The sequence below is a fragment of the Ostrea edulis genome, chromosome 2 (genome assembly GCF_947568905.1).
Source record: "Ostrea edulis chromosome 2, xbOstEdul1.1, whole genome shotgun sequence".
In the NCBI taxonomy this organism is placed as follows: domain Eukaryota; kingdom Metazoa; phylum Mollusca; class Bivalvia; order Ostreida; family Ostreidae; genus Ostrea; species Ostrea edulis.
In genome coordinates, this window is record NC_079165.1 from 102,993,579 (window position 1) to 103,019,345 (window position 25,767).

At 36.4% G+C, this 25,767-nt stretch overlaps 1 protein-coding gene and 1 long non-coding RNA gene across 2 annotated transcripts; one reads left to right on the forward strand and one right to left on the reverse strand.

Annotated features, from left to right (window-relative positions):
* Positions 1-1,518: 1,518 nt before the first annotated feature.
* On the reverse strand, positions 1,519-25,177 carry LOC125681539 (heat shock 70 kDa protein 12A-like). Its single transcript, XM_048921685.2, has 5 exons — positions 25,055-25,177; positions 21,526-21,804; positions 13,503-13,760; positions 12,258-12,381; positions 1,519-3,157 (listed from the first exon to the last, which is right to left on the reverse strand). Exons 1-5 carry the CDS (start codon positions 25,082-25,084, stop codon positions 2,136-2,138), a joined length of 1,713 nt encoding a protein of 570 aa, XP_048777642.1. The 5' UTR covers positions 25,085-25,177; the 3' UTR covers positions 1,519-2,135.
* Positions 6,060-7,123, forward strand: LOC130052029 (uncharacterized). Its single transcript, XR_008800366.1, has 2 exons — positions 6,060-6,286; positions 6,610-7,123. It is a non-coding gene; the product is annotated as an uncharacterized LOC130052029 (long non-coding RNA).
* Positions 25,178-25,767: the final 590 nt, after the last annotated feature.

Consider the following 25,767-nt stretch of genomic DNA (forward strand, 5'->3'; position numbering starts at 1 on the left):
GAAGCAGCATTCTTGTATCCTCTTCTTCTTGAAAACTGAAAAGTCTCGGAATGGTAGTTGCCTCTGTGGATGTGACAAGTTTAGCTATATGTCCTTCATAAACCCCTCCAGCAAGAATTATTCTCTGATTTTCTAATGGCATACTGTGTGCAATACTGACAATGTGGTCAGAGACAAAGGCAACATGGATAGCTATGCTTCTTTATACCTTCAGGAATCGTTGGTAATTCTGAACCGGATAATTGCTAGGATAATGTATTTAGCTTGCTCTGTTTCTCCACGCCTGTTTTGTTCTGCTGCCTTCACACTAAGCTTTTGGTCAAATTCAACAGCCAATGATTCTATACATTGATTTCTGTCAAAGGAGTTCATAATAAACTTCAGCAAGACACCAGCAAGGTCGAGAAATGTGACAAATAGTGTCCATAATTCCTTGTATCGATGACATTTCATTCAGAATGTATGCTGATGATACAATTCTACTGAATTGGCCAGTGTTGCAATATACTGATGCCTCTAGCTGCTTTGCTAGGTCTGACTCCGTAATTTATTTTTATATTCCCTTCATCACAGAAGAGCGAGGGAGATATTGTGGACAGCTCATGTCTATTTACGTCTTCAGGGTTGACTTCTCGTACTTGCAATCGGCGAAAGAGGACCACTGAGTCAATTCTCCTTGGTCTTATTGACAGGCTTTGTTATATCGGTAATGGTTTTGACTTTCAATCTCGCCTCTGTGTCCCAATATGAACACACATTAATAAATATCCACAAACAGGCAAAATCAGACCAGCTAAACTGTAAAATCTTGATTTAAAATCATTGCTTATACAGTGCCACGTGGTACCATGTTAATTATACAAAACCCTGTAAGTATTACCTAATGTATATGTAAACTCACATGTCCTAATATGTGCACATTTTATGTTATTTGTGCATATCATATTTAACCACTTTAGCTTACTAGATATAATTGCCTTAGAATAAGCTTTCCGATATGTTATGCAAATCTAGAAAATTTACACGGTTTCTCAAATTTGGGGAGGGGGATAACACTTTGCTGTTTTACAGCCTAATAGACAGTGCTACACAAGCATACTCTATACCATTCGACAGAGGAGTAAATGAGAAAACTTTTGATGTGTAGTACAGTGTATATGCAACTTCTTTCATGAATGGGTCTGTCAGATGCAAGAAATGAGGGTACGCGGAACGAAAAATGCAGACGTTTTTGACAATTTTAGAACATATTTCTTTCATTATTCGAAACACTTCCACAGTATTGGCATATAAAAGGCATGATACAATCTACTGGATCAGGCTGTATGGTTTAGAACCAACCTTGTTTGATTCCCTGCATAAAGTCGGCCATAAATGTACAAAATGTACTTTCTATTTTCCCCCAAAAAAGTTTGACTTTGTGACAGAAAATCCAAATTTAAGCTAAGTCAGACATATTTTATCAGACTACAGCCATCATTTCCATAATCTAGACAAAACTCTGCATCAAATTATATAGGTTGTATTTTGTTCTATCCTAGGTTGGGGTTACTCCCGTTTTTAATTCTCTTTTCAGAAATGACCACAGCACTAATTATGAAAATTACTTTTTTAGCCTTCTGTGTTGACTACCGAAATCAGATTTTTTTATCAGGAAAAATCACTACATATATCCGTGTGCGAAAGAAGCGCGATGTCTACTTAACTAGTATTTTACATTCTGCAATTGAGTTACAACTACATATGTAACATATCATTCATATATAAAATGTCTTCTTTGTTCTTACTGCATACAATCCCGTGGGGATCCGGGTTAGAATAGGTCCTCAGTACCCCTTGCTTGTGGTAAGAGGCGACTAAATGGGGCGGTCCTTCGGATGCGACCGTAAAACCGAGGCCCCGTGTTACAGCAGGTGTGGTACGATAAAGATCCCTCTCTGCTCAAAGGCCATAAGCGCTGAGCATAGGCCTAAAATTTGCAGCCCTTCACCGGCAATGGTGACATCTCCATATGAGCGAAAGATTCTCGAAAGGGACGTTAAACAATATTTAATCAATCAATCAACCTTACTGCATACAAGTACGAATAGCACTTTCCACTCCAGCACAAGTGATTTAGTACTGCACTCTTTTATTCAGATCAAATATTCAAATTCACACTGATCCTGTTTCCGATTAGAATTGTCATATAGTGTCCCTTGAAGCTCAGTTCCCGCTACTTCAAATCGGACTTTGCCATTCACCCTATCTGGCCACAATTCCCCTTTGGGAGGATACATTTTCATTTCACATAGATTTTTACAAGATGTGTCATCCGTATATTTTGGATTCTCTTCCTCAGATGAGTAGATTTTGATAATTAATGGTTCCTTTTTTTTATCCGCCCTATCGTTCATAAATTCGTCACAAATATGGATTTCTCGAAATGAGCTAACCTTTACCCTCTCTCCCTTTCTAAACACAACTTTGAAACAATCTTTTGCCTGTGTTTTTCCTCCTCGAATTATTTTCTTTTCTTCCTTGTGAGATTTATCAAAGTTACGAAAGACTGCAAATCCGTATGTATATTTGCATACCCTTTCAGTGATTAATGGAGATTTTTTGCTATCGTGCTGTCCGAATAACACTGCACCCTTCAAAACAACAACGCCAGGATCTACTGGAGCGACGATAATGTACTTGGTTCTGTATTTCTCCTCGATGTGGTCTCGAATGACGGTATCGTTTGAAAATCCTCCTGCGAGTATCAGATGAGACACATTTTTACATTTGTCAAGTTTCTGTATGTCCACAATGAATCTATCAATGCTTTCCAGTGTTGGCGCTAAGAATCCCTTGAATTCTTTCTGCGATATCGTTACTTTCTGAGTTGTAGCAGATTTACTCAATTTCTGTGATATTTCAATTTCCAACTCTTCTTGTTCTGTTGTGCTGCTGTAATCCAATTTCATACTTTCGATATCCCAAAGAAATCTGACATATTCTTGGGGATCCTGTTTACGAAATGTGTCAATGTTGTTTGCATACTTCTTTTCGATAGTGTTGACTAATTTCTGATCAACCGTCGTAGCACCACAGGCGTCGCCCACTGCGTAATGTAGTTGTCGCATTCTGTAGTTTTTCAGCACCTCCTGTACCGTTATATCAATAGTGCCTCCTACAATACAGAGTGTAACACTTAATATACAACACCCTATGGAAAATACAAATCAAGAACGGTGAGGTTTTATCAGAATAGAAAATGCAAATCAAGAACAGTTGGGTTTTATCAGAATAGAAAAAACATGTTTGGGGAAATACCAGGACTTGCTGACGTAAGTAACAGAAAGATAATCATGAAGGTGAGTGTTGTCCTAATTAAGAGGGAATGGACAATTACAAATATAATGATATCTATGACTGATCTTTAGCTCACCCAAGTTACGAGCTTAAAAGCTCGTAAAAGCTTGAGTGAGTTTTTCTGATCGAAAGTTGTCCGTCGTCTGCACTATAGCAACATAGATGTAATAACGACACATAGTGAAATAAACCCAATCATTGCATTATGCGTTATTACATTTTGTGTCGAGTTCAGATTAATTCATTTTATATTTATTGAATGTATAATAATTCAATAATTGATTTCATTAAAATTTGTCACAAAGTGTATTTAGATTAAGGAGATTCATATGTGTTTGCTTATGTATAATTAAATTGCAAAAGTGAGTTTACATCCCCCTTTACGAGAACAATATATTACATACAGTGTCGTTTAAAGTCAGCTTTTCACAAATTCTAAGGTCGTTGTAAGGAATGAAAATCTTATTTGCATATAAAGGTCAAATGTTTTCTGGCAAGTTTCATCAATGTGTCAAACGGTTCTGTTCGTACAGATTTTTTTTAAAATAAGGATTACTCCGTTTACATGATCAAGACAGAGGGCGTGGCGAGTGTGACTGGTCAACAGGGGATGCTTACTCCTCCTTGGCACTTGGTCCCACCTTTTGGTATTTCCAGGGGTCCGTGTTTGCCCTGTTCTTGATTTTTTATTAGAATCTACTGAGGTTAATCACTGTTCGTTATCTTCACTATTTTTAAATTTACAAGGGCTCCACAAAGTGGAATATTCCGTTGCAACAAGGTACATCGTAAGATAGCATTCTTACCAGCGCTAGTAAAGAGAAAGAAGGGATTTTCTAATCTCTTTCTAGTGATCTTGACCTTTTTAGCCGAGTTGCAACGAAGTTGAACTCGGCTATTGGTTTGGTGATGCGGGCGGGCGGGCGGTTGGGCGTCAACAATTGGTTTCCGGATGATAACTCGAAAAGTTTACAATCTAATCAAATGAAACTTTGATATATTGTTGGGTACCAGGTAAGGAAGACCCCTATTAATTTTGGAGAAAAATGATCAAAGGTCAAGGTCACAGTGACCGAAAATAGAATGAAAATTTCAGGAAAATTTGGTTTCCGGATGATAACTCCGAAAGTTTATATCCAAATCAAATGAAACTTTGATATATTGTTGGGTAACAGGTAAGGAAGACCCCTATTGATTTTGGAGAAAAAAGGTCAAAGGTCAAGGTCACAGTGACCGAATATAAAATGAAAATTTCAGAAATATTTGGTTTCCGGATGATAACTCAGAAAGTTTAAATCCGAATCAAATGATACTTAAAGATATTGTTATGTACCAGGTAAGGAAGACCCCTATTGATTTTGGAGAAAATGGGTCAAAGGTCAAGGTCACAGTGACCGAAAATAGATTTAAAATTCCAAAAGGATTTTGGTTTCCGGAGGATAATCAAATTTATCCCTTTAAGATAATGGGATTTAACTCATCGAAGTTAAATCGGTTTATCTAAGCTAAATATCAATATTAATCATTAATCTGCATCACCGGGGTAATTCCCCTCTGCCGGCTATTCTCTTTTCGGGTATTAGTGAGGTCATAAATTACGTCATGACCACCGTGCAAGATTCCCTAGCATTTCGCACATGGAAATTCAGGAGGTAAGACGAAATTTTTCTTTAAGGCTCGGAGCGAAAAAAAGAAGTGGTAGTTAAGACCAAGACTACATGTATATATATAAAGCTCCTGGCTCCCCCCCCCCCCCCCCCCCCCAATTTCATACTACCTGGATTTCCCTTTCACAGTTTGAATAAATTTACTTTTACATATTATGGGAAAAATAAAATGCCAAGAAGAAAGGGAGGAGAGCAACTTCCGTCCAGGGGAAGAAAGAGGCGGATCCCCGCTGTAAGTGAGCCCGAGTGTATTGATGATCAGGGTCAGTTCACGGGTGTTAACGACCTCCCTTTGCTACGATTTACTGCTGAACAGATGCAGCAGATCACGGATGCTATCGCTGCGAGCATGGCGGCCAGTGTAACCAAGACTCCCATCCCAGTCCGGGCCAGGGACGCAAGTTTAAATTGCGAGGCTATCCCTTCAGGTAATGCAGACTTGGCCTTTATTTTTAATGAAAATGGGGGTAATAGTTACTCGCTTCGGCAAGCGCCTAGTTATTGTCTTAAGCTGGGTTACAATGTGCCCAATAAAATCAAAGTTCAAATTGCTAATGGCCAATATGTCAATCTAGCCAAATTGGTGCATAATTATTCGGACCCCAATGATCAAACAAAATACATATCACTTCAAGATGGTAACCTAGCAGTGGCTAAAAAATCTAAGCTCAAATCTATCACAGATATCCAGGTCTGGACAGATTTATTCCTTGTTTACTCATCTATCTTTGTCACTGTGCATCCAGAATGCACCATTTCTTTATTTAAGTATATGCACACAGTTCGATTGGGGGCTAGCAGGTCACCTGGTTTTACGTGACTATGATATTCAGTTTCGTTTAAAGAAAGTAAAACCCCATTATGTCATTTGCTAGCGTCGATCAGGAACTGTGGTTCTTGTATATGCAAACCCCTTCAGTAACCCCCATTCCAAGTGACTGAAAATGAGATGGCAGGTTGAAGTCCAACTACATGGAATATTCATTCTAAGGTGGTGGTGGTGGTGGTGGTGGTGGTGGGGAGGGGGGGGGGGTTACGATATCCAGAGCTAAAAATTCAAAGCCCTGATGTGTTCAAGGATCAAGTTAACTAAGTATTTGTAACCCCCAATATTGGTGACCATGGCTGCTCTAGCGTTTTTGGATTGATGGGAGAAATATTGATGATGGGGTTTATTATGGTGCAACGCGAGCATGCGCTCTCGGCCTTTTCATTTTCATCCTCGGGCAAGTGCAGACGAATTCCAGGCGATCAAGAAAAAATCCAATTAAATCGGCTAAGTATTGTATCAATCCAGCAAATTTAAGTATCGAAATTGATTTTGTTGAACTTATTATATTGTAATTAATCGTTTCATTGAATTTATATCAAACAATTTTGCAAATATTGTAATCTGTAATTTGTCGGACCGAATATTTTATGTACACGATTGAAATAGATTTATAGCACAAACTTTTTAATCGTTTCATAGAATTTATATCAAACAATTTGTAAAAATTGTATCAGTAATTTGTCGGACACCGAATTTTATGTACACGATTGAAATAATTTTACACTAGGCTAGTACAATTTTATTTTACTGTTTATTGTATATTTGAATGAGGATGAGTACGGGAATGTTAAGAGCGGGATCTACTAGGCGCTCTAAAACCAGATCGCCTTATGCCAGACCACCGGCTCGGGCAGAAGTCCCTGTAGCTCTCCCATCACAACCTCGCAATTCCTCGCTGACGAGTGCACTCCCTACACAGCAGCATCAATCCAGCCAATCCACTTTAAGTGCTGACATACATCAAGATGCACCCGGGGTCATTCCATTACACACCACGCAGCCCACCATCACCCCAGATGTTTATCTTCAAGGAAACGCTAGGCCTGCAGTGGCTATACCTACTGAAAATGTACCACACCAAACAGTACGCATGTAAACCCTCTTGTTAGTATCACGGCAGATCTTGGGGCTAACATTCCATTGTCATTACAGGAAAAAATATGGAATAATGAATATATAGATCTTGCCAAGCTATTGCATTTATATCCTGCAGCTGAAACCCAACAACTCCTTGTGTTTGAAGGTGGTCAAATCAAAATTAAAAACAAATCTAAAGATAAAAAAATTGCTTCAATCTCTGAATGGACTGATTCCTTCTTGATTTATACTGCCATCTATTTAAAAAGGTTTCCGCAGCATGTACAAGGCATTTTGAAGTATATCAGTTCAATACGATTGGGGGCATCACGCGCTTCTACTCTGGGATGGAGGGATTATGATGTTCAGTTTCGGCTTAGGCTTTGAAAAAACGCTTTGATCAGTTGGGAAGATATTGATGCGGAATTGTGGTTGATTTATATGGGTCAGTCCACTGTAGCTGAACAGAAGCATACTTCTAGTCTTCATCAGCACAAGCATTGTTATGATTTCAATTTGAAGGGTTCTTGTCTTAAAAAAGACTGTAGATTTTCTCATGATTGTCTTAAATGTGGCAAAAATCATCCATCCATCAATTGTTACAGCAACCAAACCAGCCATAATATGCCCAAAGGACTTGCTCAGAATGCCAGTCGTAATCCCAATGCGACCCAAACACGTTTTCCAAGGCCATTTCGGCAATAATTATCCATGTTTGGAGGAGTTCGGTTATACACCAATCAATGTTAAAGTGTTAAATATTTTGTTGCAAGATTATCCAGACAAAACTGTAGCAGATCAACTTTCACATGGATTTACATTTGGTTTCTCTTTGAACTATATGGGTCCTCGCGATCCAGTATCTTGTTAAAATATGGTTTCAGCATTAGAGAATCAAGATCAATTGCTAGCTAAAATCAACAAAGAAATTGATTTAGGTCGCATAATTGGCCCATTTGATGCCCCACCATTTCAAAACTTCCATTGTAGCCCAATAGGTGTTTTGCCTAAGAAACAAGGTGGTTGGAGGCTAATCACCAATTTATCTGCCCCACGGGGAAAGAGTATTAATGAATTCATTAGCCCTGAAATATATACTGTCAGTTATTCATCTTTTGATCAAGCTGTCAAACTGGGTCCAAAGGCTCAAATAGGGAAAATGGATATTTCAAACGCATTCAGGTTATTGCCATTTAGGCCTGAGGATTTTAGTCTTCTTGGATTTAAATTTCTGGATAAATACTATGTGGACAAATGTTTGCCAATGGGTTGCGCTATATCATGTGCTTTATTTGAGAAATTTTCCAGTTTTTTACATTGGGTATTAGAATCTCGCACCAACTTGAAAAATATTGTTCATTATTTAGATGATTTCTTATTTGTTGGAGCCCATGGTACAAACAATTGTACAATTCTAATGGATACCTTTCAACAAATTAGCAGCGAGTTAGGTATTCCGTTGTCAGACGAAAAAACAGAGGGTCCAACTACACATATAGTGTTCTTGGGTTTAGGTATAGACTCGGTTAATCAGTCAATCTTTATACATATTGACAAAGTGGAAGCTTTGCAGAAGGAAATACGCGAAATTCAAGGCAAATCCAAAATCACATTAAAGCAGCTTCAGTCATTAGCAGGCTCACTATCATTCATAACAAAGGCGTTACCAGCAGGTAGAGCATTTACATATCGCTTGTACGGGTTAATGTCCGGTATCTCTAGACCACATCACTATATACAGCTTTCCAGATAAATACAGTGACCTTCAGATGTGGTTAAAATTTCTTGATGAATTTAATGGTATTACAAAATTTCCGGATGTTGAATGGGAATCTGACGAAAATTTACAATTTTATTCAGACAGCTCAGGAACAGTAGGATGCGGTGTAGTTTTCAGTACTTCTTGGGCATGTCTCAGTTGGCCACAGGAGTGGAATGTAGATATTAGAAGGGATATAACATTTTTAGAGTTTGTCCCTATTGTGTTAGGATTTCACTATTGCAAAATAGGAAATTGATTTTACATGTTGACAACTTGGCATTAGTTCAAATCTTAAATCAAAAAACATCCAAGAATAAACGGGTAATGATTTTGATGAGAGATTTAGTATTGTTGTCTTTAAAGTCCAATATCCAGTTTCAAGCAGTTCATGTATCAGGTTGTAAAAATGAGATAGCAGATGCAATTTCTCGTTTTCAGTGGACGAGATTCAGGCAGTTAGCACCTTGGGCAGATTGCCATCCCTTTCAAGTACCTACTCACTTTTGGAACCTTTTGAAGGGCATGTAAATCGCTTAATTGAGTCTAGTCTCTCCAACAACACAAAAGTTGCTTATGACAAAGCCATTAATGCTTTTAATGACTTTAGATTACAGTTTAATTTGCCACTGTCTTGGCCTCCTGCAATAGATCATGTAGTAAATTTTCTAGCTTTTCTATCGTCAAAAAATTTGGCACATTCAACAGCTAAAGTGTACTTGTCCGCCCTTAGTCATAACCTACAAGTGCATGGCTTAGACAATCCAGTTAGGTCTTTCATTATACAAAAGATGTTAGCAGGTTTCAAAAGAATTAAACCTGCAAAAGACATCAGAAGCCCTGTAACTTATCAAATTTTACTCAAAATTTTGGACATTTTACCTACAGTAACGCAATCAAAATATGAGAATTTGCTATTCGGTTCTGCATTTGCAACTGCATTTTTCGGTCTTTTTAGAATTAGTGAGCTAGCAGCAACATCTAATAACAGTCCCAAAAATATACTGCACCTTTCTGACCTACTACTGAGTAAAGACGCAATCAAATTTAACTTGCGTTTTTCTAAAACGGATCATTGTAGGAATGGTTTAGTGATTACAATCAACAAATCGATTGAATCAACAGTATGCTTTGACTTGTTGGAAGAATTTTTGCATTTTAGATCTCAGATTGATGGTCCTTTATTCTGTCATATCAATGGTTCCCCGTTGTCAGCTTATCAGTTCTCGAGTGTATTGCACAAAGCATTAAGATTTCTAGGTATTGAAACCAAAACATTCAAAACACATTCGTTTAGAATAGGGGCTGCTACTCATATGTATTTGTCAGGCATACCTGAACAGGAAATTTAGAGAAGGGGTAGATGGCTCTCCAATGCATATAAAAATTACATCAGACTTGAGCTGGCTACATTTTAGATGCAAATAATCATATCACAATAGTGAGTCTTGACGCATAAGTTGTCAACCAGTTGAAAAGCATTCAAATAATTGTAAATGTTTTTCAAATTGCATGTACGCATTGTTAAGTGTGTTGTGTATTGTTCATAAATCTTGCAGATTCAATATGGATTGTGGGATCATCACTTATTAAAAGAGCAGAACAATTTGCATTGAATTCACCTGAGTTTGGCAAAGACCTTGCTTTACCTGGCATATCAGTGTCGTGGAAGGGAATATAGGGATTGAGTTTTGACAATTTTCAGAAGGTTATTTTTGACATGTACTCCACAAATCCACATCCAAGGTTTCTGGTTGTACATGTAGGGGGTAATGACATTGACAAACATAATAATCCATTATGTAGACAACAACAGTTCATGAAGCATGTAATCAACAGGTTGAGTTTGGCTATGCCGTTGACTTGCATTGTATGGTCACATATATTACCTAGAGTTTATTGGCGTCATGCCATATCAAATATTGCCGCAGAGAAATCTAGGTGTAGGATTAATAGTTCTATTGCTAGTTTTGTTTTAAAGAAAGGTGGCGCTTCCATTAAACATCATGGTATAAGTGTGGAGCAAAGTAAACTATTTCTTAGTGATGGAGTTCACTTATCTCCCTTGGGCAATCATGTTTTTGTGTCAACTATTTAGGCTGCTCTAAGACAGTTTAGTCGAGGTAATAGTTTACTTTATCCAAAGAGGTGATATATGGATATGAATGGGAACTGTTGTGGCTTTATGACTGATGATTATGCATTTATTTGTTGATTACTAATTGTGAATGATATGTGCTAATTTTTACGCTAATGGTCAAAATTCAGCCGCTGTATTGGCGGTTGGATTTCATGCGTGAAATCCAATTGACGCAATTTTGACAGAAAACCATTTGCTGAGGGATACTGTTGTCTCCAGGTCCCCCAGCTCTGATATGGTTTGTTGAATATTTGTGAATCCTATGCTGCCAAAAGCTTACAGGTGGTAAGATCAGCGCATAGAGTATGAACATGCGAGTGGCATGTTAACGGTGAATGTTGATTCAAATAAAAAGCCACGACAGTTCCGCCAATATGCTTTTGAGTATTTTTTTCAGGTCAGAGGTGGTTAAAATAAGTAAAGTACCCATTAAGCTGAAATCTGTAGACATCAGCTTTATTCACGTGTATTGATTAATTTAAGTTTTAGGAATTTCGAAATAACTCGAAATTTTTTTAATTTGAACAAATGAAACTTGGATATATTGTTGGATACCAGCAAAGCAAGGCCCCTATTGATTTTGGAGAACAAAGGTCAAGGTCACAGTGACCGAATATAGATTGAAAACTTCAGACAAATATGGTTTCTGGACAGTAACTCGAAAAGTTTAAAACTGAAATTAGTTCTTCACAATTATAAATATACCACGTCATTCCTGGCTTTACAATGTATCCCATGCAACTCGGCTCATGCACTCCTGGGTGCATATACTGATTTTATTGAAAAAAATATATGTAGGAACCAAAAACTCCGTGTAAGATAGCATCCCTGTAACTTACATTGCAAGTGCATTTGAAATTAAGAAAAAGACACTTTCGGTGGCATTGACTATATGCATATAAAATTCGTTAATAAAATGTTATGCATGATTTCAATCATTATACACATTTCCCTTTCAGAAACTTTAATTTTTTAAAATACATGTATAAATATATAATACAGAATTCGAATGTACAATCTAATCTAAGTCTTGTGTACGTAAACTTTTGGAATTTTTCTTTCAGTTGCTGGATCCTTTTACATTCACTTACGGTAGAAAACGAACGGACAAAACCGGTCGCGATAGTTCAGCAGTAGGTGGCTTTGTGACCGGGAGGTCGTGAGTTCGAGCCTTGCTCGTGCCATGGCCGCGTCAAACTGCTCCTTTGCCATGCGGTCGGAGAATTGGAGGTCTTCGAATATAACCTTTAAAACGGAGGTCCCATGTCGCGGCAGGAATTGGCATATTTCTAAATATGCGGTATTTCTACTGCAGCTGGTGATGCCTCAATGTAAGCAAAATATTATCGTAGGGACGTAAAAACAAAACAAACGGACAGATTATATAAACTATATTCGTCCACAACACTGTTGCGAGGGGTTAGTAAATAATCAGGCACTCACCCCCTAAATCCAAGACAAGAAACGTTGTACCAGGGGGCAATGTTCCCCTCTTTTCAACCATACAGCATACAGCAGCCATTTCTGGTTCATATACCAAAGTAAGGTTATATTCTGGTATACCAGCCTTAAATAAAACCGGTATTTTCAAATTGCATCAGATAAATATATAAATGTATATAGGAGAGTAACAGTATTAATGATGATAATAATAATGATAATACTGCTAATACTACTAGTAGTAGTAGTAGTAGAAGCTTTTTTCCACCATATACAACACCATTAACATTAATGGATTGAGAGTGAGGATGTTACACTTTCAAAAAATATCATTTTTCAGTGGCGTCGGTGGCCTAGTTGTTAGGCCGTCAGACTCTCGACCAAAAGGTCGTGGGTTCGCGTCCTGGCTGCAGCAGGGCCGACTTTGTGTCCTTGGGAAAGACAATTTACATGAATTTCCTTATTCCACCTAAGTGTAAAAGGGGTACCTGGCTATAGACAGTGCAAGATATTGTTAGAATGTTAGTGCTCTAGCGCTTGTAATGGCAGCTTGCACTGTTTGCTTCCTAGGAGGCTAAGAAAGTTCTACATTGATATAAGGTCTGTCGGGGTAATAATGCATTGTAAAGCGCTTTGAGCAGCATACGCTTGAAAAAGCGCTATATAAAGCCAATTATTATTATTATTATTATTGAATCTTAAGGTTGATCGATCTTCGTGTGATGTCATAGGTATTTGCAAAAAATCTTCATTGAATTAAACTTTGCGCATGATAGAAATGTATCTTTCAGAGGAATTTTATTCACTGGATAAAAAAAATGGTAACCTATTGATAGTGAAATGTTTTATATTTTCCATAGATAATCACTTATTTATAATGAAAAAAAGGTCAATAACTCCTATGCTGGTATTTCCTTCACTGTATGTCTATTATACAATGATTTCCTTAATATCCACAATTAATTTGTACATATCTATATATCAGCATTTGTTCTAAACTGTTGACAATAGTCATTTTAACAAGTTTTTATCTATTTTTTATTATTCTGTTTTATGAAAATGTGTGATTTTCTAATGTTGATCTATACTTCTGTTTTTGTATGTCTGACATCTTAAAATAGGTGGCATTATATATATTTTATTGGTCATTAATCAAATTGAGCTATATTGAGTGGAAATTAATACAGTTTTTCAACCATTGATATTGAAAAGTCACATGAGAGTGGATCCACCTTACAATTTTTGTACCTCTATGGCACATTTTCTCATGAAATCCTTTGCCACTTCTGTCCAGATGGCAGGCACAGTGAGCAGCCAGGAAATGGTACTTTCATTGATATTCTTGATATCGATATTTGGGGAAAACCGGTATCTTTTTTTAATGGCATCTATAGCTTCCTTCTTTATGAATTCAAGAGCTCCTTTGAAAACTAATGATGCTTTCATTTTCTTGGTTTTTGTATCATCGAGTAATTCCCAATCATCCTTTTGTTTCGAGAGTTTATCCTGAAATTAAGACAGATATATTCTATTATTCTAATAAATCGGAAAATTATTATCATCACTATTGTTTACAACATTTATATACAGTGTAGTGCAATATATATTATTATAAAATTATTTGAAGCACTAAACAAAGTGATGTAAAAACATTAAAATGATTGATAACTGATAACAATAAAAAAAAGAAAAGAAGTACTGAACAGGCATTATAAAAGAATATAAAAAGACAGAGATATTTAAAGAATTGCAAAAAGGAAATGTCCATGTGATAATACAGTTAGATTTCAAAAATCATTGAGATATGTATGTACATAAGCTTTCCTAAAAAGATAATAAGTTTTGAGTTTTAAAGAAAAACCCCAAACGTTTGAGTTTCACTGAAATGAATGTCCAGTGGTAAACCGTTCCATCGCCTATCCACATCTGTTTTTGTACAAGCATGCGGTATTACTTATGTATAAGAATCATTAGAACGCAAGAGGCTTGTTCAGTTGGTATACTGACAATGTCGTTTAGCGCCTTGTATGCATGAGTCAACCGGAAGTTAGTGAAAAGATGTCAGCACTGGATATATTATTCTCGTCTGAGAAACAGTTTGACTGGATATTCCGTGTGGATCCGGGTTATAATAGGTCCTCAGTACCCATTGCTTGTCGTAGAAGGCGATTAAATGGGGCGGTCCTTCGGATGAGACCGCAAAAACCGAGGTCCCGTGTCACAGTAGGTGTGGCACGATAAAGATCCCTCCCTGCTCACAGGCCATAAGCGCCGAGCATAGGCCTAAATTTTGCAGCCCTTCACCGGCAGTGGTGACGTCTCCATATCATATATGAGTGAAATATTCTTGAGTGGGACGTTAAACACTATTCAATCAATCAATCAATCGACTGGACAACGCCTTCGCCAAATTTCGGAGCAGTCCTTCATACTTCATGTCTGGAAATTCACATTCAACTTCGGCCAGTTTTAGTTAATTAATATGCACTTTTTAGATGACACGGCCGTCCGCTCCAGATAAGTGATTTGACTGTTAAACTAACTCTCTATCACTATGAATGATGTATTGCTTACCGTCTTGGTATGAAAATCCCAAAATAAGAGCAGTCACTCCGTTCAAATGAAGACTCCCATCAATAAATCTTCTGCTATTGAACATTTCCTATAGTCTGGTGTTTTTTTTTAATGATTTGTAGAACTGCCCATACCTGCTCACTGTTTATCACTAATAAAGAGAACCAGGTTATAGGACCTCTTTAGCATCAGGAGATAAACAATTTTGTTATGGGAGTCTTTATCTGAATGGAATTTTTTTTTCATTTTGGGATTTTCATGCTTAGACGACAAGCGACGCGGCATTACATAGGCGTAGCTTGGGTTCGAATATTACCGAGGCAGGGGGTCTGGGGGGCTGTGTCCCCCAGAAGCTATCGACATTTTAACAACGTAAAAGGTGGTTTTATTTCTACCGAGGCAGCTGCCTCGGTTGCCGCAATGGAAGCTACGCCACTGCATTAATACTCAGTTCACGCTTCCACGCCCCGCCCACCGATGACAACGAAAGTCACATGTTTTCAAACTCCGTCAACTTATGGAAACAACATGGCGGACGATTTAGATCTTATACAGGATACCTTTGTCAATCGCCTCGTTTACTCGTGAATTTTCACAGAAAAGTCCGTCAAAGGGTTTGACATACATCAGAGATATGTTCACATAATTTCAGTGAGTAAATACGCGGACGAAACAGTAATTATAACTTATTTGTTAGCGCTAGATGCTTTCGCTGCATTTGAAGTGAAGAAACACCACATCGTCTAACCATCGATTTACAGGATTCGGCTGTCATCGATGCTTACTGTTCATGCACAGCTGGGTTAATTACGAAAGGTTTACCGAGCTTTAGATAATTGTTTTGTTACGGAATTGACGATGTTTGTTGTTCAGTTGAAACTGAATAACTACATGTATATCATATACATCTATGCTGCGTTGACCGGTGTAACCGTGGTGGCGGTCGCTGGTGCTCAGGGTCGCTCTTAATAGAATATATAGGGAAAAGAACGACTCGGATCACCGGCTTCTGCGCATGCGTGGTATTTAACTCGAAGCGGTGCCCTACTGGTTTTAAATCCATAGTAATAATAAACCCCCTTCTCAGTTTTCTGTTTCGTATGCACATCATAACTTGAAAGATACAAATTAACTTGTATTATCCAACTCCAAAATTGATATTTTAATGCATAAGATTTCTGAATTATGTCTAAGATATCTAATAACGAATAAACAACTTGAAAACAATGGCTGTTTATTCAAAGCATATTTACAATAGTGTTATCTCCATAACACTTCCTAAGTCATCTTTTATATTTTAATCACATGACAACAGGTGTGAACAAGGCACAGCTAGACGCCTTAAACTTGGATTAACGTGCAGGTGTAAACAATTACCTGTAAATAAAATAACACCAGGTTATTCTACCGTGACCAACCTTCGGAATCATAAGTACAAATACCACTCGCCCAATTTACGAACAATACGTAGGCACATATTCAACATTGTTTTATTATTTATTTATCTATTTTGCATAGTATGTTTCTTCTCTCACCCTCTTTTATTTCAAATATATTTTCTGATTATCTGAATTCAAATTATCTCCGATATGCGAACAACCACACATCTACTGTACACAACTTGGAGGTTTACTTTGGGTGTTTTTGTACAAAAGTGGAAAACTTTCCTATTACGAAATAATTCTTTTTGTGTTAAAATTTAACCAACTAGACTCTATATACATGTACATATAGCAGGATCGTGTATAGGAACCAGCAGGCATAAGGGATCGTGCCATCCTTCTTATTCCCAATAAAAACCATAAGACAACAAAACTAATGTCTGGCGGCTTTTTTCGTCTTTATTTACCTAATATCTATTTATTTATTTTCAAGGTCAACGTATATTTGTTCATTTATGCCCCAACTATAATTGCTTACAAAGGACACGTTTCAGTTTCACGAAATTAGTCAAAATAGGATTCATGTTTGGTATACGGACAAAAAGTCACAGGATAAACGTCACTGGACAGAAAGTCACAAAATATGTAGAAAAGTCACAAAAATGACTTAGCAAATGAGACCCCATATATACTTTTAAGATAATAATAACAGGTGGTACCCAAATGCTCACTAAAGCTGTTGTTCAGACACCAGACATTTCTTGCAGTGGATAGGAGGTACAAGGTAATACATGTCATCATTATTGATGTTTGTTTTGCCACATTTAGCACCTTCAGTTCATTATTAAATGTTCATTATCAGATAATAAGAAAGGAAAAATCATTAACTTGTTTATATATCAATTATTATATGATAGTTCACTTACTTCTTGTTTTGACAATGATCTGGAGTGAAAGGAAGCCAACCATAATTCTGCCATCATTATATGTAATATGTAGTATACTAAACCAAATGATCATCAAGCTTATTTCATCGAAATAAGAAATCTCTCTTTTTAAAAATCAAAATGATATTTTACAATAAATATGATAAAAGGAATAACAATTTTATAATTATTATCAAAATCTCATAGAAAATATAAAGTTTGCATATATATTTTCTTAAACTTTACAAAAAGAACAGATATGTTTTCAAATATATATAAAAAATCAATAGTTTTTTATTTTCTTATAAACTGTGACTTTTTGTCCTATGACATTTTGTTCTACTATCATAAAATTCTAATTGTGACTTGGTCTTATTTTCTTATAAAATTGTGACTTTTTGTCCTGTGACATTCCCAGGGAAACCTATGGAAATATGCCGCACAGATAAGGAGAGCTCTTCTGACAAAGTAAAGCTCGAGAAGAAAACCGGCCCTTTTAAGGGCCACAGAAATATTTCGAAAAGATGCCTCAAATAACATACATTCAGAGAGACGAAATCTTTTTAAGAGTCGAAACATATACTCCCTAATTACCAGCATACAGCCTCACCGAACTTTCTATCAAACACATAAAAATCCACAAATCATTTGTTTTCAGTCTTTATGGTCCGAAATATACGTATAAAATTGGCATATCTTTTTTTTAAAAAAATAGCCAAAGTAGAAATGTAATTGAAGAGAATAAAAATATATCCTATTGCAATTGGTGTGGAATATTGGTTATATACTTTCTTCAGTAAATGACTTAATTATGCATGTATGAATGCATTATGCTGAAGGGGGGGGGGGGTGTCCTTCATGCAAAAAACTGAGCTGAAAGACTGGTATCATTGGGGGTTTTCCAATTCAAATGTAATATGCGCTTAATTCAAATTTTTAACAAGGGTTAAGGATATGTTCTCTTGCCCAAAGGAGAAGGTTGGTTTAAATGGGACATTTTAATGCATTTTTGACTATGCAAATGTCAAAAGGAATGATTTAATATGGTGCATGTCAATGCATGTTCGAAAGAAATTTTTGTTCCTCCCCCGGGAAAAAAAAAGATTTAAAATGGGACATTTTAATGCATTATTGACCGAATTTCTTGCTCCTTCTTCCTTTCATTTATAGTCACCACATGCTTTATATCTTTGGTTGTGGTTAAAAGAAATAAGAAGACCTAGGGAGGGGACTCACCCCCACCCCCTCTAAATCCGCAACTGCATAGATATGTAGACTTCTTTATATTTTGAATTAAGGTATGCCATGTATAATGAAAGGATAATGAAGAATTTTGAAGGATTTAGATCAACATAAATGTTTATTGTCAAATAATGATGAAAGTGAAGCAGATGAAATTCACATGACTGGTGAATGATTCGAAGCTGACATTTTTTGCACTTAAGACTTTTTAGAAGAGTTGTCTGCCCTTTGTATAAATAAGAAAAATCTAATTTTCTAAAAATGTGTGTGGTCAATGATTAATTTTATTTCATATTTTCATTAAGAGAAAGTGTATGTAACTTTCTACCAAGAGATTTGTATCAAACTATAACTTCTTTTTAAAATATTGTAATAAAACATGCTTCATATTTTCTCAGAACTGACTAGGGTATGGTCTGTAAAAGTTGCACAAGGTGCAAATGGGTGGCGGTTTGATGTGAAATAGCTAATTTAAGTGTAGTTTCAGAATTCGGGAGAGAAAAAATGGGGAAAATAATTATTTTGAATTAATTATGAGCGTCGGTGTCTGGGGTCGCTCTTCAGAATGACCGTTTCATATTTTGTCAGAACTGACTAGGGTATGGTCTGTAAAAGTTGCACAAGGTCCAAATGGGTGGCGGTTTGATTTGAACTAGATAATTTAAGTGTAGTTTCAGAATTCGGGAGAGAAAAAATGGGGAAAATAATTATTTTGAATTAAAAGGATCAGTAAATGATGTCATAATACTTGCCCTTTGACCTCTAAATATCAAGGCTCTACCATATAGAAATTTCATGCAAATGATTATGCACATTTTTACTGTATGCTCGAGAATGTCCAATATATAGGATGTTCTCTATTCGTTTTTCACAGGGTAAATAATTCATATTGTTCATTCCAAAGATAATTGATTATTGCATTAGTATAAATTTCCTTCTGGCATGTTTTCAAAGAAATGAATTTAAACTAATTTCACGTGTTTTGAACTATGTGAAGTAAATTATTTTAATGGGATATGAACTCCACATCTCCATTCTTAACATTAATTCAACATAAATTATCCACTTTTCAAATACTGAATGTCTGATATCATCATTGAAAAACACTAGATATATCTATAGATATGATGTTTACCTAGAAATGTAAACCTGAGTCGGTCAAAAACAAGCACCTATCTTCTTAGTCAGGTTAGTGTTACATAACCATGATAAGTTTATTGGATTGGCTAGTTGTGCTTTGTGCTCATTTAATTACAAATGAAAATTAGTCATGGGGCTTGGATTATTCTGACCACAAACTATGTCGAAAATCTGCTTTAAATTCATAATTCATAAGTAATTGCGCAAAAAATTAAAACTAAATACCTAAGCATTTCAACACCTACATAAAAATATTTCATTGACATAGCTGATGGCTTTTCGATATTAAAAAACACAATAAAGGAAATTCGAGTCACAACTTTGTTTTGAATTAAACTGGTACAGTGTGATCATGATTCGCATTTATTCATACTAGCAATTAAATCATAGACAATAAAAACAATATTATTTACTTTTTCTTTTTAAACCACTATCTTACTTTCAAGGTATTGTTATCATAATCATAATGATATAAATCAGTCGAGACTCGATCGCTCGAGTACAGGACGACATTGGTGGGATGCCGATCTCGATGATTCTTGCATGTAAAATGAATAATTATTAGTAAGTTTCTGTTGATATTTTTGCTAAAGGAGCTGCACTAGTTATATAATTTAATATATTAGTTAAAATGCACGTCTTCTTATTAAAATATGTGCATAAATGAAGTTCATATGCCGATCACAATTTAAAGATGTAGAATTAAAAACCAAAGCATTTTCTGGTTTTTAAAACAAAATAATTCAATAATGCCAATTGTTTTATTGTCTTTTGGGTTTTTTTCATCACCAAGCTTCACACTAATTGCTGATTACAACCATATAAAATGTTTACAATTACCTATGGGTCGAATTATGCGAGCGTCGAACAGCAGGGCTACCGCTATATTTAGAGCGACCCTGAGCACCAGCGACCGCGATCACCGCTACACCGGTTCAATAAAATGTTTCATCTGCTTGCTTTCTTTTGCATCTTTTATTTTACTATTATTTATGATTTACTTATGAAAAACAGTTAAGCGTTATCAAGAATTTACATTGAAGCTCAAATACCATCTATGATCTCCATTAAATCTTCAACTTCAGTTATACTTGCATGAATATTTAGATCTAAATATCTACATTGAGATATTTACATGCATAATCTTTTTAATGGTAATGGGTTAATTAGATCATTTCAAGTTTTTATTCCACGTCCACACAAATATCTATCTCTATTTAAAAAAACACTTGCAAATCAATAGAAAGAATGTGTACAATGTTTGATAGACATCACCATTTTGACAGTACAGTCAAGAATATGTTAAATGACACACAATAGAAAACTTGGGATTATAAACAAGAATATTATAAAGACTATTATAAAGACTCGGACAAAAAAAAAATCCTGTTCGTAAAACATCTGTTTTAATTAGTTACCCAACCTCTTGTACTGTAGTATATGTTGTAATTACATAGGATCAGCAACACAATTCACTAACAAATATGATAATAATAATAGCCTTTTCGTTCTCGGATATTTTTCATTAAATATTATCCATATAAAACACTAATGACCATTTTATGCATCTATTTTACTTTATTTTTGTATGGGACGCCTTAATTCAATTAATAGTGAGTTAGTTTAACTGTAAAATCACTTATCTAAAGCAAACAACTGTGTCATCTTAGAGCACTAGAACTGGCCGAATTTCCAGGCATGAAATTTGAAGGACTGCTCCGAGATTTGGTGAAGGAGGTGGTCCAAATATAGTCCAGACGAATTTCAGCCGAAGCCGAAACTCAGCAGAGATTATGGCGAAATACATGAATGATCATACCACCTACCGGTAACACTGTTAGTCAGCCGAGCAGCCGGACTCATCTGTTCGGCTTATCTTGTAGAAAATTGCATTTTCATAGTCTAGATGCGTACATGTAACTAGTTGTCATATCGTGTTAATGTTTCTATACCATCACTACATTGATAGGCCATCCATGTACGATCTGATTCTCCTGCAAAACATACCTTTTCCTCCTTTAATTTCATTTTAAAATGTTTGAAGAAGTACCACGTCTCATGCTTATCATCACGCTGTAATTTTGCATACTTGTCTTCACTCTCAAAGCCAAATGAGTGGAATTGCTGATTTTCGTCGAACAGTATGCACGTTGGTATTTTGTCCGTTTTTCTCCTACTTGTCATTGGCCATGGGTTGACGAAGATTGTTGTATCCTTTTCGTTTTCTCCTACTGCAAACCCAGAGTAAGTGGTTCCAAAGTCGATGGCGACCACATACGATGTTTGCTTCAATGAATGAGTATAGTTATGTATTTATAGTAATTTTAAAAGTTATTCGCAAACATTGTTACAAAATCACAGACGTACATGATGTACATGTAAAACAAATATAATAAAGTTTATCCATTTAAGATAAACAAAGTTATCGACTAAGATTCGAACTAATTTATCACGTCAATATTGCTTGTATTTCGGAAAGGTTATTGCTTGTAGTACTGGGTTTTAATTTTACATTTAATCTTGCAAAATGACGTAAACATTCCTTTGCGCATGCTTCCTCCTTTTTTGCTTGAAACTTCCCAGCGGGTTGGTCGAATAAAAATTCCCACCCACCCTCCCCAAATTTTGTATAGGTGAATTTCCTGAATGGTTAGAGGACTTTTTCTGCTGCGGATTTTGCTTTAAATTTCAGATTCAGCGTCATGGCTTCATTAAGGGACATCATTGTGCGGAAAGAGACATTATGTTGAAGCTGCATCATTGTGCGGGTCTGGCGGGATTTTGCTATCTAGAGAGTCATTCACTGCTGGATACTGTCATTTCCAGGTCCTCCGGTGGTGTGGTTTTCTACTCACTTTTGATATGCAGCCAAAAAGCTTATGGAAAGCTCGGCATATCTGTTGTATGTTTAATTGGCATTTACCCAAATCAAGAACTTGTTCTGTTCTGTATTAAGGTCATATAGGTTTCTGATCCAAGTTGTCTGACCGTCCTTGAAACTTCCTTTTTTCCTCCTAGTGAGAATTCTTTTGGAGATAATATACATGTATATAGCTTTATGCAACTCCCTTTGGATACAGATTCTACAGGTTGTTATACACAAATTTAAATTTTAAAAAACCCAAACAGGTTACTAAATCAATAACCTGGACAGAAGGGGACATTCAAACGGAATCAGTGTGAGATAGGTAGAACATCTATACCAGTGTGATTTTATTTTCACTGTCGATTTGTTGAAATAGTGTATTATAAAGCTTTGAAAATGCACCAAGTATATTTCAACTTGTTAGACAAAGCAAATTTTGTCATAGATATACTCTACATGATCATTAATCACGGATTTGAGGTAGAACTATATAATGAAAAGGTGAATATAACGAACAGTAATGAATTTAATAAAACCTACAAAGAATACGAAATTTAGTGTTTGGCAAACACGTGATTAGAAGGTCCGTACTTCTTTTCAGAAACATGAAGTTGGAAATAAATACACCGTATCCACAGGTACTCGATGTTTTAAATATCTATAATAATAAAAAAATTGTCTTCCTGTAAACATAATATTCACGTGAATATTTTGTTTACAGGTAGACAATTTTTTAATTATAGATATTTCAAACGTCGAGTGCCTGTGACCGTATCTCACTTAGATTTTACTGCATACATGTATTATCATTTAAGACAGGGATGGAAATAAATTTTTAATGCTTGAAATAATTCCTTTAAAACATGCCAACAAATTCGACAAGGAACGTTTACAGACACAAACAAACTACCACTGAAAGCAGCAGAAAATGGCTACTCTCAATTTACATTTTTATTTTAATGAATTCAGCTGTTGCTTCATACGAAAATATTATGTTTCGCATAAGCTTATCCTATAAGTTGAAAATTTGTTATGCATTATTCCATTTTGAGACATTTAGAAAAAAAAAGGTACTGGTTAGGGGAACTTTAGCACCCCTCTTCACTAGATGCACCAAAAGGAGATTTTAGCAGTGTGGTCGGTACATTTGTAATTCCTTGTGACAAAATAAAAATATTTTTATATGATACAGCATACTGACTAAATAATATTAGATGGAAAAATTGTGTAGAAAAATCGCGTGATTTAAGCTCAAATAATTCTGGGTAAAATAGGTGAAATAATGTACGACATGTCATACATTATTTCACCTGTTGTACCTAGAATTATTTGATTTTGAATCGGTGTTTACAAACAACCGTCACTAGGCTATTTGTAATGCTCAAATCAAGTGACAGTCACGTGTCCGGATCAGAGATTATCGGTGGTCTTATCTGTGTAAAGTCGTGTATTTTGTTACAACAGTACCTTGCCATAAGTTTAAAAAGGAATATAAAGATATCAAATACCTTTTAGTAATTCGTTGTTTTACGCTCTTTTAGCCTTACTAGCAAAGTTAGACAATTGCTTTATATACATCATGTTGGGATTCAGGCTACTTATAGACGCCTAACAGACAATAATTTATGCGCACCCGCTATATTTACTTTTGAATAAATGTTTTTAAATAACATTAAAATTTGATTAATCTGCTTTAAAGTAATTCTGTACAATAATTATAGATGAATATCTTGTCATACAGCTTTAACTACCTTTGACCCAAAAAATAATTTGTATGTACTTGCACATGCTGGTAAACTGCAAGATCTGAAGTAAGTATTCTATGTAGTTACTAAAACAGAACCTATCAACCCCCCCCCCCCTCCAAGTTAAGGTCACTCATCCAGAAATTATAGGCAACTAGCAGTATCTAAAACAAGACTGATTGACTGTATCCTTGCAATTATCATATGCATGCATATCCCAATCCTATGGTGTCCGGATAGGGCCATTTGCAAAAGCGTGACTGCGCGTTAGTCACAACACGCCGTCACGCCAACAAGCAACGCGCCTTCGCGCTCTCACGCCAACAAGAAACGCGTAGACAAGCAACGCGCCTTCGCGCTCTCACGACAAGCAACGCGCCTTCGCGCTCTCACGACAACAAACAACGCGCCTTCGCGATCTCACGACAATAAGCAACGCGCCTTCGCGCAGACAAGCAACGCGGCGCGAAGGCGTATTGCAGGTTGGCGTGACGGTGTGAAGATGTGTTGCTTGTTGGCGTGAGGGCGCGTTGATTGTTGTCGTGAGAGCGCGAAGGCGTGTTGCTTGTCTGCGCGAAAGAGCGTTGCTTGTCTGCGCGTTGCTTGTTGGCGCGAAGGCGCGTTGATTGTTGTCGTGAGAGCGCGAAGGCGTGTTGCTTGTCTGCGCGAGGGCGCTTTGCTTGTTGGCGTGAGAGCGCGAAGGCGCGTTGCTTGTTGGCGTGACGGCGTGTTGTGACTAACGCGCAGTCACGCTTTCGCAAATGGCCCTATCCGGACACAATCCTATGCAGATAGATTTACCGCTAAGAGGAGTTCCACTGACCGGACGGTGTGACAGACGGTTGGACAAAAGGAGAGACCGATGGAGATAACATTCCTAAAATGAGATTGAGAGTTCAATATCTATTATATAATGTGTACTTACGTTTTCAATTACATCCTTTGCAGACGCCATTATCTTATCGCCCCTTTTTATTACCAGCGATCGCGTGTTTATTGGACTAGTTATGCAATCTTATCGGCAATGTAATGTTTATTAGCAAGAGCCATGCAGTTCATAGATCATGTATGTGCATGGTGATACAACATGATAAAAAAAATGACTATGTCCTTATTTTTATACAATACAGCATGAGTTATATGATATACAGTGTAATTCATTTCAAAATATGATTTAGGATGCGAAGCTTTTAAAATATTATCTAATATAATCAAAGATACAAATATATTTTCTCAATTAGCACACCTATACATGTGCAGTTGTATACACAATATGTACATTTATTTTTTCATACATATTCCAAGTATGACACAACAGAAAAATACATGAAATGTGGTTTCGTGGGTTGTCATTTGAAACGTAAACTGTTTTCATCAGTGATATTTACATTTTTAAGATCAACTGTGGTGATTGATTGATTGATTGTATATTGTTTAACGTCCCACATTTTCACTAATATGGAGACGTCACCATTGCCGGTGAAGGGCTACAAAATTTAGACCTATGCTCGGAGCTTATGACTTTTGAGCAGGGAGGGATCTTTATCGTGCCACACCTGCTGTGACACGGGGCCTCGGTTTTTGCTATCTCATCCGAAGGACCGTCCCACTTAGTCGCCTTGTACGACACGCAAGGGG